Source organism: Rhipicephalus sanguineus, chromosome 2 (genome assembly GCF_013339695.2).
Source record: "Rhipicephalus sanguineus isolate Rsan-2018 chromosome 2, BIME_Rsan_1.4, whole genome shotgun sequence".
NCBI classification, from domain to species: domain Eukaryota; kingdom Metazoa; phylum Arthropoda; class Arachnida; order Ixodida; family Ixodidae; genus Rhipicephalus; species Rhipicephalus sanguineus.
The window spans coordinates 198173102-198189925 of NC_051177.1; the positions used below are offsets into that span (position 1 = coordinate 198173102).

The 16824-nt window shown below is 46.3% G+C and overlaps 1 protein-coding gene and 1 pseudogene across 1 annotated transcript; one reads left to right on the top strand and one right to left on the bottom strand.

Annotated features, from left to right (window-relative positions):
* Nucleotides 1-4112: 4112 nt before the first annotated feature.
* On the bottom strand, nucleotides 4113-5873 carry LOC119382151 (putative nuclease HARBI1; annotated as a pseudogene).
* Nucleotides 5874-9758: 3885 nt separating this feature from the next.
* On the top strand, nucleotides 9759-12200 carry LOC125757528 (uncharacterized). Its single transcript, XM_049413106.1, is given in 2 exon segments — nucleotides 9759-10562; nucleotides 10565-12200. Coding segments are annotated over 2 exon segments (1755 nt in total). The 5' UTR covers nucleotides 9759-9778; the 3' UTR covers nucleotides 11536-12200.
* The last annotated feature ends 4624 nt before the right edge of the window (nucleotides 12201-16824 follow it).

Below are 16824 nucleotides of genomic sequence, written 5' to 3' on the forward strand. Positions count from 1 at the left end.
TGTGAAAGGAGATTGCATTGCTTGTTAGTCTTCGCCACTTACAGCTGGCATAGTTGAAAGCAAGCATGGTAGCCTTACTTAGCATACCCTAGAACTCGCAGGATCATTCATTTGGCATGCTGTAAGGTGTGAATAGATTACGTTGACTGAATAAACAAACACAAATATAGCAAAGTCATAAACAATACAGACAGGTGACAAACATCGACGATAGTGACAGAGTAGGAAACGTTTTTTTTGTCCTCTGCTTGTCACATGTATGGTTAAAGTACAATGATGCGTTTTGTGCAGCTAGGACAATGTTATTGCATTCGTCTACAAAGGGGTAAGTTATACTTGTACAAAACATAACACTGCCGAAGAATGGTGATGGATCGTGGTGATGGAAAACACTGATGTAAAATGGTCATTGCATGGTGCACATATACATCTCGCGTTTGACGCACTTTTGCTGCAAAGCTTTCAGCCAGCAGCTTGGCTATACACAGTATGTTTGCATAGTTACATGTCTGACACACTTCAACAGTCAACACAGCAGTGCAATCTAGTGGGCACGACAACCATATTTTAGCTTCTGTGAACAGCGAACATGTGTTCAAGGAACAATTTTTCTCAGGAACAGAGACACTCACAGTTACTACTGTCTGTTTACCTTATAACGAAGTTGGTGTCGATGTTGTGAGGTGGGGAATTTCACATGCTTGCGCACGACATGCACTTGGTTTTAGATGTGTTCAAAGCTATATTAGCCGCTGAAACATCAGTAACTGCGATGTTACTTCAAAGTGATTGTGTCAAAAAAAAAAGAAAACAAAAACAAATGAAACAAACAAACAACTCAAACGTGACGTCGTGTGGTTTTGCTGCACAGTACATCAATGCACAGTGCAAGATCGGCCTTGTTTTTTTTTTTTTTACATTGCATGCAATATTTACTCTGCGTGATTGACAAATACTTCAATGCATCACATTCTTATGAAACATGTAGTATCAAATTACTTTCCTCTCTGCTCCAACTTTCCTGAATCTGCATGCCTGGCAGTTATTGCAAAAGGTGCGTTTGCAGGGAATGGACTGTAATCCAGTAATTGAATTTTTTTTCTCGCAGCACCATCAGGAGCTCATGGAGGAGGTGAGGGGCTTGCGTTCGGCTCACGAACGCATCGCAACAGCCCTTGAACTCCTCGTGGGCGCCCTTGTGCCTGGCCATGCTACATTCACAGCACCGCCACAGCCGCCGCCGCCATCACCTTGGCCTTAACCATTGCGATTTTTTTCTTGTCTTTTTTATTTCTTTTCAATTCTACGTTTTTTTGTGCACCAAGCTGTGTGCTTTTTTAATTTTTTATTGAACAGCATTGTGCTATTTTTTTATTGCACCAGATTAATGTGTGCTTTTTTCTTTTTTATTGCACCACGTTGTGTGCCTTTTATTTTTTTACTGCACCAGATCAAGTGTTTTTCTAATTTTTTTATTGCACCAGGTTTAGTGAGCCTATTTCTGTTTAAAGTGACACTGAAGTACTAGTTAGTGCTCACGCCTTCACAGGTTGCTTTGACACCGGTCAACTTTCTGAAATGATATGCATGCCATTTATGGCTGAAGCAGTGAAAAATGGTAGTACCATTACGTCACTAGGAGCAGGAATGGATACAAGTGCTTTTACATGTTGCACTAAGGGATGATCTACTTGTTTAGGACTAGCAGGGGCTTTTACATTCTCTTTGCTGAGCCTATGCAACTCTACAAAGGGAGAAAAATGTGTGTTGGCACCACTTGTGTGTGCAATTCTCACAACAGTCATTTTCTAGTGACACATGTTATGTTACTTTTTTTATACTGTGTGTGCACCAATTTGCTCTATCCATGCCACTACGATATGTCCTTTATGTTGCGATGCATGCAACATAAGTTTTTCAATTTTAGCAACATTTCACAAGTGCGTTTGACGCACGATTAATGTTTTTAATTTCTCCTGTTCTGCGTGATATTTTGTTGTGGAATGCCCAAGGGGAACTTGCGCAAGCGATTTACTTCAATTTTTACAATTTCAGTGTTTAGTGTATAATTTGTTTATTTTTTGCAATTTTAGTATTCAGTGTACCTCCACGCGGGGCGCTACAAGGCGTTTTACGACAGACAGCTAGGCCTTTGCTTGTGATATTTAACGACCATTTCTACCAGAGTGGGTATCCATACCACTTATATTAATGCTTCGCAGTCTTGCAATTATTCTCGACTTTTGACGTCTTAGTCAGCTGTGGTAATAGCCTTGTATGGGTACTGGTGCCTGTTTCTTGTGGTACTATTGTTGGCATTTCAACAGTGATAGTTATACGTTCTAGTCATTGTTATTGTTGACATTTCTTACACATATTACTCAACCATACGTGTGCCCTTTTACAGGTGCATGTTTCTTGCAATATGGAATGTTCGTTCATACAAATCTGGATATTCCAAGTTACGATAACAGTATGTCCTAGTCATTGTTACTGTTGATATCAGTTTGTGCTATTCATAGCTTGCCTATGTAGTGAGCACACATGGACAGCTGTAGTGGCAGCATTGTGTAGCGACAACTTAGGCATGCAACATTAGAACATTCAGTGTATGTTCATGACATGTCAAAGCTACATCTTCAAAGGCCAAACTACTGTTACTTAAGGGAACATGATTTTGAGTGTACTCGCAGCAAACTCGATCACAGTTGTTTTTAACATCAGCATAAAGTACGACTTCGTTTTGTCTTGCTGTTACAAGTAATACTTTTCTTATCTGTACTGATCAACATCTACCTTGTTATTGGTGGTGTCTTCTTTGCAATGTGTATGAAAGGCGTAAATTATTGCAAATTTATCATTCTAATCTGTCACTATTTCATGTTGTGCAGTAGGATTGGATGTATTGGAGAACGACGTTGATGTGTGCAAAATTTTAGCTTCTCCCCGAGGTGTTCGCACATTGTGCAACGTTAAGGTCGCTACTGCACAGTCCCACAACAGGGCTTCGAAACCATCTCGCGATTTTGGCGTTACAGTTGCTGCAGTTGAGCCGCTAATATATCTGCACTTCCTTATTTATTGATTACCCCACGTTCGATGCTACTGTGCTTGCTTCAGCACAATGTTGTTAATAAACATGACACTGCACTTCGACTATGTCCATTTATCAACAGACAGCATAAGCCATGTTTGCATTAGTTTGAATATTGCCACGGAGTCATGACGTTGAAGAAGGTGGCAGACTGCAGGCGTAAGGCGAAACTTTTTATTTGAGCGGACTTGCGCGCTGGAAACAAAAGTCAAACTACAGTGACACACGCTGTACACTCATAGTGGCCAACAGAGCGCTGTCCGTCGAGAAACTGACAAGCACATGTTAACAGAATGGTTTAAACAATCTTGCAGCTTCTGAAACATCACAGCGTGGTCCACGTGGAGCGTTGTAAACAAATCTTTTGGGGTGAAGCCCGAATACATCAAAATAAACCACATGGCATTATGAATAAATTCGTACTCCTTTAGCAAAGGTCGCACGTGAAGTACTTCCTGAATATTTCACGTTACTTCACTAATGAGCGCACTTGACATGCCGCATGGTGTCTTTTGGCATCACTTGGCCATGCACAGGAACAGTACAGCGCTTGAGCACGTATGAGAAGCATGATGCACTTCACATGCCAGACGATCTCTTTCGGCGCCACTTGGCCTTTGAAAAGAAACAGTGTGGTGGATGTACGACAGGTCACTGGGCATAGTAGGTGTGCGTTGCAGAGACAGGAAGCGAGAAGACGGGGCGTACTCCCAGGCATGGTGCAGATGGCGGTGACAATTGTTGGCGATTGCAGGATGTGAGCAGCGACAAAAAATGATACTGGTGAACAACAGTGGTTACGGTGCTTGGCTGTTGACCCGGACCACACGGGCATGATCGAGGCTGATCAAATAAGATGTCACACTACTAAAGTTGTGGACATGTGTCCCATTACTGCTGACAGCACCAGTTGCGAGATCACACTGAGGGGAAAATGCAGAAGCATCGGTTTACTTAATTTTAGGTGCACGTTAAAGAACCGCAGATGCTCAAGCTCCTGCAATGCAGCACAAATATTTTAACGTCGCAGTCGTCGCTGCAGGCGGCGCAGTCGCCTGCGCACCCTTCTTGAATGCTGCAGGTGTTCCCGCCTTGTCCTGCTAAACAAGCCGATAAGGCCATTGTGGACAGCTTGCCCACGCAAGTACATAAAGTGTGATGACCTCCCCTGTCTAATCCGAGGTTGGGGGTCATCATCAATAGAGCTGCCGTGCTCGCTGTTCTCGTCGCCACTGTCATCACCGAAATCGTCAACACCTATGTCACCTTCTTCAATACAAAGGTTGTGCAACACTGCACATGCAGCAACAATGATGGAAGAACGTTCCGGTGAGTAGTGGAGGCAGCTGAAGGCAGCGAAATCGGCTCTTCAGTAGCCCAATACAACGCTCCACTATGGAACGCATTGAGGCATGTGCAGAGTTGTACTTGCCTTCTGCACTATCCCTGTGAGGACGACCTCGCACCGGGACCATAAGCCAAGACTCCAGGGGGTAGCCGCCGTCACCTGCAGAAATATGAATTGTAAATACTGCTAAAATGACAGCGATCTCTCAAGGTTAATTGACCCTAAGATATCAATAATAGAATCTCTGTAGTACCTGACTAGCCTAACATGGACCCCGTCTGATGCAAAACATTACTACGATGAGGTTGTCATGACAAAGTGCATCACTTGACGATACTGCCGCAGTTAACCCACAGCTGGGAGATTGTGCATCGGTAGCATGCGGCATCATGCCGCTTGTCAGTGCTATGAAATTGTATCAATGCCGCGAGGCATTGATACAATTTCATAGATACCTAAAACTGTAAATACATGTACCACAAAAATAATGAAATAAATAAACTTCAAACTAAACTAAACTTCAATCACGGATATGTCTCAGACGTATTGTATAGAAACAAAAAAAAAGAAAAAAAAAGAAATATTTTGATATACAATACCTATCACTGGCAGCACACGTAAAACCAAGGGAATGGATTTAGTTCTCACCGAGAAGGTACTCGCCAGTCGTCTCAATGCGGCCCTCCTCGAAACGTGCGCGGACCCACGACGTGCCCCAGATGTGGCTGTCGTGGTCCGACCCCGGTCGCAGCGGGTCGACGGCGAGGATACGCGTCACAGATCTAGGAAAACCAAGAGCACTATGAGCCACGTTTCACTGCGAAAAAAAAGACATGCGCACGAGAAAATGGGAACACCGCTACTTACGAACATGACGTTCAGGGCGAAATACCCTTTGCGGCACCAGAAGGACGCCTTCTGCTCGCCCCTCGGTGCGACGATGGCGACGAAGCTACCGTCAACGCATCCGATGACGCCAGGTAGAGGTCCAAGGCGAAGGAATCCCTCCTTCACGGCCGCCTTCTCCTCCGGCGTCCTCGGGAAGTGAACCCACTTGTTGCGGGTCCCGGCGTTGACAATGGCCTGAGCCACACGTCGGACACACTTGCTGACCGCGGGCTGCGTCACCGCTGCGGTCTCCTCGCTTCCCACCGACGACTGGAAGGACCCGGTGGCGAAGAAACGCAGAGCGCACAATACCTGCCGCTCCACCGAGAGCGCAGTTGGCCGCGAGCCCCTCAGTTCGTCGGTGACTTCGTCGCACAACCACCACACTGTTTCTTTACTCAGGCGAAAGTCACGCCGAAATTGTTCGTCTGGAATGTCAAACGCATCCTCGGCCTCTCTTCTCCGACGTCCGTGGCCATCGTACGCCGCCTCCAAAAAGGCGAACGCCGAGGCGAAGGTCGCTGGCACCGCACGGACCGCCATGTTTGCTATTCCGTCGAAACGGGGCCACTCGCTGGCTGTTCCGCGCTTGGACGGAACCGATTCCGTATATTTTAGCAGAATGAACGCGTACTCGTCATTTTGACGTCACCAGAATTTGAGCTTCCGACACGTCACTTGAGTGACAGGTGAAACGACCAATCACGGGGCGCTAATGGCGGCCAAAACGGAATACGGAACACGGAACAGCGGTTCTTTATACGGCCGCTGGGTGCTTTTTAGCGTTTTGCGGATGCGGATGCGGTCTCAACGCTCTGTGCGCGCGTATGCATGCCGTGGAGCATACGTGCGCGTGCATGCGCGTTAATGGGCCTCAGTGCTTTTGAAAGTCAATAGTTTAACTGGCTCACTGGTTGCGGAATGTGACCATCCCGCCGCTCATTTTCGACAACACCTGCGGTAGCAAAAACCAGAAAGCGGTATACTGCACCTCAACCGTTCAATAAAGCATGTAAAAGTGTATTAAGCACCAAGTAACTTCGAGTAATTCAAAAGTCTAAAGGCTAATCTTAAGTAATTAGGGTAATTAGGAAGACCACAACACGGACACCACACGAAACATTTATTACAGCTAGCTAATATGTTTTACTAGGAAAGTAAACGTAATTATTAATTAAATGTTTTTGACACGCGCACGATAATACATAGAATGAAGCATAAATTCCAGACTGCGTGTTAATACTGGTCACGCCAAATTAAAAAATATTACGAGTTCCACTAATTACAATCAATTCAAGGCTCCGCAACAGCGAGTCCGTAAATTCAACGATATGACGGTCAATCAATAGTCACAACTAATTAACCAGAATGAAGCAATTGGAAACAGAATGACAACGACGCGTAACGTTTTTGTCGTCAAAGTCGTTTTGAGAATCGATAAGAGGACCTATATAGCTTTTTTTTTCTTTTTTATTTTTGGCGATGGCACTTCTGTCTCTTCAGATATGCCTGCATGATACGTTACTATAGATTTGACATGCGTGACTGTGTGTAGCGCGGCAAAAGGTGCACTTTCATCCGACGTATTCGTGAGCAGTTTGCGCGCCCGGTTGATAAGAAGATATGAAGATATAAAAGCCATCGAACTGTCGCGAAATTCAGCCCTTTTCCTGTCGAGGCAGCATGCCGAAGAGAGTGCCAATCGACGAGCGAAGAAGGATAGTTGACCTATCCATTCAAGGTGTTTCTCAACGCGAGATATGCCGCTTCACACGGAGGTCTATGAGTGCCGTGAACAGAATTATTCAGGCCTACAGGTCTGAAGATGGCCGACTGAAAGATGCCGCTCGACCAGGACGCAGCCGATGCACATTGGAAGAGTCCGACCGCCTCATCGTTGCTGCAGCAGTTGCGGACCCTTTTCAGAGCGCCCAGCAAATTAAGACCGCTCTCGACCTTCAAGTCGGTGTAGAAACAATAAGAAGGCGCCTGCGAGAAGCCGGACTTCACGGGTTTATCGCCGCCCAAAAACCACACCTGACGGAGCGGCAAAGACGTCAGCGCCTTGAATTTGCTAGAGCGCATGAGCATTGGACGGTGGAAGATTGGAAGGAGGTGATCTTCTCAGATGAGAGCACATTTTATTCAAGGTGGGACCAGGAGCTCCACGTTTGGAGGCCATACAAGTGCAGGTGTGTGTCTTTTGATTGTGTGGCCATATTTCTTCCAGACGTTTCCTACGTAGAGGCACACCTTTTTTTTCCCTTTTCTTTGTGCAGATACGACCCTGGATATATTTCCGAGGTCCACAGCAGCGGCCGGTGTGCTGTAAACGTCTGGGGAGCAGTAAGCAAAGATGGCCTCGGCCCGCTAGTGCGCTGTCACGATCTTTCACAGCTGGGGCCTACTGCGAAATCCTCGACAGCCATCTGCTTCCGTATGCTCTGGACGGGCCATTTAAAGACGGGTGCTTCTGGTTTCAGCAAGACCTCAGCTCAGTGCACACCGCCAGAGCTGTTCGGAATCTCCTGGAGGAACGTGCTGTTCTCACACTTCCGTGGCCTCCAAAAGGCGCTGACTTTAACATCATCGAGAACGTGTGGGGACAATTGAAGCAAACCATGTCCCGCATGAATCTAGGAGACGCCAGTGCTGACGAACTGTGGTTTGCCATAGCTGGCGAGTGGCAGCGCCTCGGCGAGAAAAAAGACTTTATAGAGTCACTCTACGAGTCACTTCCACGCCGTATGCAAGCTGCGATTCGCGTGGATGGTGCATGCACGCGATATTGATGTTGTCACCCAACGTGCCTATATTTGTCCATGGTGCAAGCATGGTATTAAACTGCATAGATAGGCCACCATATTGCCACGCGCAGTGCTTTTTGGTTTGTTCATTATGTGTTTACTTGCCAGCGTCCGACAGCGCCCGTTTGCCTAATCAACGTTCAAAGCAAAGTCCGTGCTTCCAACTCTCTTTGTAGCCGCGCGAGCAATCTGATTTGATAGAGAGAGTGCTTCGCACTTTCTTCACTAGAGCCATGTTATAGGCACAATTATATGGTATCAAAAAGAATAGCGCCGAGGCATAAAAGCCCACCAGAAAAGCACCGTGGCCATCTTCTTCCCGCCGACGCTCGCCTACGCACGCCGCTCTGTCACCTTCTTCACCGCTTACTTTTGTCATTTTCGGTCTATTTCAGAGCACAAGCTTGTTTAAAGGGCCCCTCACCAGCCCACGTTCAGTGACGAGACAGTTTCCTCCTCGCCTCCGCTACCCTTTTTATAGGTGATATAACCCCCATCGCCACAATTTCTTTTAGTAGCACGGGAAACATGTCAGCACTAAGCGGTCGATCTCCGTTCTTTTGCTGCGCTAAAAATGTAACAGGGGACGACACGAGAACACAGAAGTGCGCACTTCTGTGTTCTCGTGTCGTCCCCTGTTACATTTTTAGCGCAGCAAAAGAACGATGCCGTACCAACTAGCCCCCATTGAATCCTTATTCGGTCGATCTTATCAGGATTCGGCGCTGCTCGCTACACGCTGTTATCGCAGATTGCGCAGTCGGAAACACACAAACAAGTAAAATCAGTTGATCGCACACGATAGTCATGCGAGACAAGGGAGAACGGATGGGCGGTTGCATGGGATGTGTTGTCGTAGCGCTAACAGGGACAAACGATATGCTTTTAACGCAAGGCAACGCCTATATACATAAACTAGGGAACGAATCTTGCTTGCCAGGGACACCACGCATGCGCAGACTATGGCTGTATGTTTCCGCGCGTGTGCACCGCCGACGAGCGGCCACCGCTCCGGCGCTCCGAATTATTTTGAGAGCACCTGTACATGTGTGCTATTGTAAGCAGTATGAACGGGAAGACGTGAACGCGTGGCAATAGCCTCAATCCAAAGCAGGACGATTCGTACCGGCTACTGTCTGAAAAAAAAAGTGCAAAGGGCGTCCCGGTCCCGCTATCTGTTGCACTCCCGCCTCGATATATACTCCAATGCAGGGGCGTAGCCAGAATTTTTTTTCGGGGGGGGGGGATTCAACCATACTTTATGTACGTTATTGTGTGCGTTTGTATGTGTGCGTGTATATATACGCAAGCAAAATTGAAAATTTTCGGGGGGGGGGGGTGGTTCGAACCGCCCCGACCCACCCCGCCTGGCTACGCCCCTGCTCCAGTGCAACCAAAAGCTTGAACAGCTGCGCTGTTCAAAAGCAAATCGAGTGACTTAGTAAGTGTGAAGCAAGAGGGAATCAGGTGAATTATATGTGTGCCTCGTGGAGCACAAGCGCCTGTTATCTCGCTATAGCGTTCGCTGATGGGACCCAGTGATATTTTTAATTTTTGCTTGGGACACTGCAAATACCAAAATAGTAAATTATTCATCGTCTGTTGAGTATTACTTCTCCACGACGCACCCAGTTTATAAAAATGGTGATTTCTTTTCAGATGCCAGGCATTCGGTACTTTCGATGCCCAAGATGTTCATGTCCCAAGTTCTCGCTCAAGGCACTGTTCTGGCATCTTCGCGTACTTCATGGACACGAAAGTAATTGGTTGTGTGGCCTAGGTGGCTGCACGAAAACGTTTAGCCTGTTTCTTTCTTACAAAAGGCATGTGTACCGAAAGCACGCCGGTCTGCTTAAGGAAGGAGCACAGCCCACTGTGGACAATCCACTGCAAGTAGAGCAAAGAAGCGTGAATGATGCACAGAGCACAGAGGAAGATGCAGAGGTCCAGGAAGAAGTGCTAAGTGATTCTCAGCCATGTGAATCAAGTCCCGGTTTCATTGATTATGTGAATCAGTTGGCAGCACTGCTACTGAAGTGGAAAGAAGCAAGGCGTCTTCCAGAATCCACCCTAAACGAAATAGCGAACGATTTTATTTCATTCATTCAAGCAATGCTAGAGGACGAACGGCTTTGCACGTGCGCTCAGGCTGTCAGTCACAAAGCGGAGTGCAAGCAGCAGTTGAACCAACTGCTCTCAAAATCGACGCGGCTAAAGTACTGGCGGACACATTTTCCGGTTGTAGAGCCTCGTACGATAGTGCTGGGAGCAGACAGCCGTAGAAAAGACACCATGTCGTATGTCCCACTCTGCAGTGTGCTAAAATGTGTCTTAGAGCATTCTGACATGTCTAGTGACTTCAACAGCTACCCTAAAAAAGAACATTACTTGTGCTCTGCTTTTGATGGCACTGAATTCCGAGAACATGCTACTTTTCTGGGGACACCTCCAAAATATGCGTACAGCTTTACAGCGACGAATTTGAGGTGTGTAACCCATTAGGCAGCAAACGAGGGAAACACAAAATGACGGCTGTGTATTTCTCAGTGTTAAATTTTGCTACAAAAACCAGGTCAGCACTCTCAGGAATTCATTTAGTGCTGCTTGTCCGTGATAAACATGTGTCTACCTATGGCTTTTCAAAAATACTTGCTCCACTGATTGCTGATGTAAAGGAATTAGAAGAAGAGGGTATTGATGTTGGCAGAAATCTACTGAAAGGTTCGGTCTTTATTTTCACTGGGGATAATTTGTCCAGCCACAGAGTAGGAGGCTTTAAGTGCTCGTTCAGTCATGGTAGAATATGCAGGTTTTGCATGGCATTGCGCCATGAACTCAACCACAAGTTTTTGGAAAGTGACTTTCATCTTCGCACACCAGACGGCCACCAACACCATTTAAATATGCTGAGCGCAGGCCTTCCCACTGCATCGTTGTATGGTGTTAAAGAAACATGTGCCCTCGAATTCAGAGGCTTTGATCCAACACAACATTTGCCACCAGATTTGATGCATGACATTCATGAGGGTGTATTACCATTTGCTTTGCAGCATGTTATTTCATCATTAATCAAGCAGAATTTATTTTCCCTCATTTACTTGAACAAGATGATGTATGAATGGCATTATGACCCGCATGATGCACGAAATAAACCAGAGCCTCTGTCAAATGAGTTCCTGAAAGGTAAAGCCGCTATGAAAGCATCCGCAACTCAAATTTTTTGCTTGTTTTGCCAGCTCGCACTTTTTGTCGGTGAATGTGTTCCTACTGGAAATGAAGTGTGGCAGCTTTACCTTCTTTTGCGTGAAATCGTAGACATTATTATGTGCTACAGAATTCCCACTAACTATATTGCTTATCTGCAAAGAAAAATTCACTTTTTTTTGTCTGGAATTTAAATCATTATTCCCATCCTCCTCGCTGCCTTGCAAGGTGCACTACCTCATTCACTATCCATCACAAATAAGAAAGTTCGGACCTCTAAGTACCCTTTGGGCAATGCGATTTGAGGCAAAACATCAGTATTTTAAAGACATTTCGCGCAAAATTCGCAATTGGAAGAACCTTTCGCAGAGTCTGGCTGTCAGACATCAGTATTTGCAAAGCTTTACACTTATAGCCCCTGGGGATGACAGTGTTAGCACAACTGGTTGCAGCTCTGTGCTCTATGAGCACCTTCCTGAATGTGTGCAGCAGTTTGTCTCTGACCACAGCCTCGAATGCTCAAGTTCAACTACTGTAAGGTCTCTAAGAGTCGCTGGGAGAATGTTCAAGCTTGATTGTTGCCTCGTCCAAGATATTTCCCTCGATGACATGCCAGCGTTTGTTCATGTATGTGGAATATACTATGTAAACAAAGTACTTCTGGTTCTGGTAAATGTGCTTGAGACTGTTTCTTTTGATGAACATTATCATGTGTACGTTGTGAATACAACACAAGAGTACAAAGTGCTGACTTCATTTTCGGAGTCTGAGAATGAACCTTTGTACATGCGGCAACACAAGGGACGTACTGTGATAAACACCCGCCAAGAATTACTGTAAAATATGTGCCTTATGTAGCATGCAGACTGTATTGTATTATTTTTTTACGAGGAAGAAGTGAAACTGCACTGTAGAAGTAAGTCACTAGCTTGACCAAGGCTATTACACACATATGACCTGCAAAACTGCATTATCCTTCGTTGCCAGAATGGAGCACGTAAAGTCTGTTCTGATGAACAATTTTGCATCATATGTAGTGCAAATGCACAGTACAGAACTTGTTATTAATGAAGTTGTGACTGACCGCGAGAACATTTCATCACTCACTTACTCCGAGCATGATAAATCAAATGTTATGATAACTTATAACCTACGTATATTGATGTATTTAAGAATTGCTCGCTCTATGCTGATACAGTGGTCATATACAAGTGTACTATATTTGCATATATGGTCTGTACAAGGTAGTTCTTTATTGTCTGTCTTATTGGCTGAGTGAAAAGTAATTAAAAGTGTTCATACCGCAACATGTAAAAAGTGTTCATGAGGACGGGAAGTTTTCTGTCCCACTTACAGCTTTAGACCAAGATAGGTTTTGTGACGGATTCAAGTTCTGCTCTCAACTGCTTCTACATTTGTATATGTGCACGCAATAGCGCGCGTGTAAATGTTCGTGCGGTGGACATTGATTGTGGAAAATATAAAACGGTATGGCACATGTCCAGCCTGCGCAAAACAGTGTTTGTTAATTTTTTTTTGCATTTTCTCGAGTTCTGTAGTCTTGTGTGAATCACTAATACTTCATGATTTGTCTATGTGCAAATAAAATATCACGATAAATAACGTTGTGCTAAGGGCTCCACCATTTCCTTGTTTCAGTAATGTCACTGACATCGTAACCTTAGAAGAGGCAGTACAACAGACACATTGCACAATGCACTGGATTTGAATGCATGCATGAATGCAGCTTACAATGCTTCAGTGTGAACCCTTCAGTTCTTCCATTAACACCCTTATGAAAGATATCAACACCCTCTTTGCGTGCACACCCTTCTCTTAGGGCGTAATCAAGCAAAAAAGGGTGTTGTACAATGCAAAAGAGGGTGTTAATGTCATTAACACCCTTGTTACACCCTTTAGGGTATAAAATTTTTAGTGTGTATAGTCTGCCTCGATGCCTGCACCCAGAAAGCGCGCAAGAAGGCAGACTGTTCCCATCGCGATCTCAATCGCTAGCCCATCTTCGCTTGTCGGGAGACACCCCAACCGTGCCGCAAGGAAAAGAACGTCAGCGCGTGTAAAAACTGGCCGTTTCAAACTATTCTAGAATGCTTACTACAACCACAGTTGCGAATTTCCCACTACGCTATAAATCTCGCGAATTAGCGACGTACCCACTACGCGTCCGTAAAGACAACAAGCGCACCTGCACTCTTTGTTGATGGTTTGCTGTTGACAATTACTGAATATGTCTGAGCGATTTGTAATGGGTGGGTTTTTTAACCACTCACTTAATTGTTGCGCAGCTCACATGCTTTGACGCCTGGTGCAATTCTACGCTTCTGCTACGCATTAATACTTAAAGACACTCCTCGCGCTACATGACATTCGTATATGTTTTTTTTTTAAATTCGGAGCATTTGTTAGTCGCACCTGCGGCGTCGGCGGCGCTGTCCACACCCCCACTGCGCATGCTCGGCTCGTCTCGTGCCGGCAGCAAGCCTCTCCTCTCCCTCCCTCCCTCCTCTCCCTCGAACGCGGGCGGTGTGTATAGAAGCGGCGGAGCGCGCGTTCGGTATTCAGTCAAGGGCGTCTTTACTTGGCTTTCGCTTGACTTGACGCTTTGCTTGACTCGAGTAGATGCGATGGAAGCAACAGTACCTTCAATCAGCGTCCCACCCCTCGTTGAAGGCAAGGTTACCCCACCCTCACCGTCGTCGGCGTCAATAGCAGCAAGCAACGCATAAGACATGGCTGCAAGGAGACGAGCATACGACGCTGAACGCAAGCGTTTCAAGCGAACTGCGGACCCGGAACTTCGTGCACGCTGAAGCCGTTCAAGTCGTGCTTGGTGTGCGCATCGTGTAACAGTTAAGCATTCCCAAACCATACCCAATTACGCAACATTCACGCGATACCCCCACCACTCTGCGACGCATTTACTCTAGTTCCCCCCGTGGGAAGATGCGGGCGAATTGTTTTGCCGAAACGGTGTGAAGCACGGGCGTGGCTCTGAGGTAGAACACCTGCTTGCCACGAAGAAGTTCTGGGTTGAATTCTCACTGGAACCCAAGGTTTTATTATTTATTTGCATATATCTCGAATTTTCGCTCACGTACAACGTTGATTTTTTCGCTCACATCCAAGGACGCCGATACCGCGATTTCTGCGAAACGAGCTCTTTAACGATACCGCGTTAAGAAGTTTTGCTCCAAACTGGGGCGGACTGACAGCCGATCATCCAGAGTGGGCGCGCCGCCGTCTTTTCTCTCAGCGTTCACTCTCATGAAGAAGGTGAATGGAACCATGGGACCTTGAAAAATCGTAAGACACCTAAATATCTAAGGAACAACTAACCAACCAACTTCTCTGGCATGGGCATCAGAGGAAATATACAAAACGCTGTTGGGAGCAGGTAGCTCTCAATAACGTTTCGCAGTTTTCGTGTTAAAAAAGCAATGCACAGTCACTCTTAGAAACTGGTGTATGGCGGTACCAAAAAGGCGCAGCTGGACATTCTCATTATATATATATATATATATATATAGTGGGACGCAGTTCGATTTCGTAGGATTGGTGGCATTTTATCAAAAAGTAAATACGTTTTGTGTGTAACTCTACACCTGAATTACACGCACTAGAATTGGTAAATGTGAGTTCTCTCTTTTATAAAGCTTGTCAGGAAATTCTTATTATTTGGCAGCGAGGGAGGCCCTTAAACCTTTTCATACCAGAAAGCTTGGGAAAACGTCTTTGATACATTGCTGTTATTGTACGAAGCGGAAATTGCTTTCCTGAATGACATGGTAGACAATAATCCCTTTTAAGTAACCAAGCCCGGCAACTTATGCGCATACGCACCTGAAAAATGTGTAAACGATCGGTATAGTGAGAAAATTACACCATCTCCCACTAAAGGGAACCATGTGGCGATGACAAGCAGCGCATGGGTTGACTTAAAGTTCCGTTCATCACGGGCACCTTGCCCGATGTTAACGCGTCCTTGCAAGTGCAGCACACCATGAATTCACTGTAGTTCCTTTTGCAGTTACTCGTCGCGAACTCTTGTTGAAGCATGCCACGCGGATTCATCGCGCGTCTGCAGAATCTCGTTCCCGACGCCATCACGTGATTGCTGAGAGAGTGTAAGGGGGAGAGGCCACAGCGTCTTACCCAGCCCCTTACACAGGCCCGAACGCGCTAGCGCGTGCCAGCATACATGGTTTTGTCTTCGTTACGCCAAGCTAGGTGAGCATACGGCAGCCCGGGTCCCTAAAGTGCTCTGCACGTATCATGATCAAGGCGGTCGAAGAACAAGACGAAGAAGACTTCTGCTTGGCGCGAGCGCGCGCTCAGATGGCTATTCTAGGTGGTAGAAAGCGGATCGTCGCCAATGGAACTACGGACACAGTCCCGAGCGAAAGCTGCTTCGCATCTAAAACATGGCTGATCCATCCGTCAACACGAAAGTGAACCGTGGCTTCACAAAAGTAGTTTATTGTGCAATCATAACGAGAGCTTCCACAATGTCTGTTGGTGTTTGGCAGCTACAGCATCATTTGTCGTGGATGCAGCCACGTTAACGCTTACTGGACTTTCTCCAGACCGACGACCAATGTCCATGATCATGATTAAACCTTTGTGGTAGCAGAAGCAAACATACATCAGGGCACAGCATGTGGCGAATCCGGCGTAAAACATGTAATAAACACTGCTGATAAACATCGAGAAGCATATAATAAACACTGGTACTCAATATGCACTGATTCAGAGCGTCAGCATTTGACGAGATAAACGCCAAGCTGTGCGCTCCCCAGTAATGGGTAACTGCGCCTCAGATCAAGCATGTACCACACAGTGCTTCAGGAAGCGGGAACGCGGGAAGGCGTTCAGCTTCCCGCTGGCGTGTCTGTCTCTTCACCAAAGCAATCCATGCGTGACATTCCACCGTCGACGTTGTTGCCTTTCTGCGGCACTTATCGAAATGCAGTTTTATTACTCGGTGCTATCCCACTCGAAGCAGTACATGGCGGAGAAACACTGTTGGTGCATGTGGAAGCTGGACTACTCTGGCAACGAGCAGTCACACGCTAACACGACGCGAAAGGCAAGGCAGGTAACTACGTCGTCGCCGATACGAATCACCACATACGCACCGAAAGCCTCCGCTGCGCTAAACTACAGAAGTGCTCCCTGTCTGCGCTCGTTAGTGTCATGATGAAGTAGTTTACTTCAATGGTCCCAGACGACACCGCCCCCCGCCATCCGAGAGCACTGTGCGAGGGAAGTCTGACAAATATAAGCCGCGTTTGTGAAACCTCGTACATCTACGCCGGTAGCGCAGAGGGTAGAGCGCCATGAACATATCGTCGCGGACCGTGCAACCCACGGCTGGTGGGAAGCTGGTGAGTTCGACTCCTGGGTCATTAGAATTCATGAAGCTTCTTCTAGTTTTCCTTCTTCATGTGTATTTCGCTTGACGT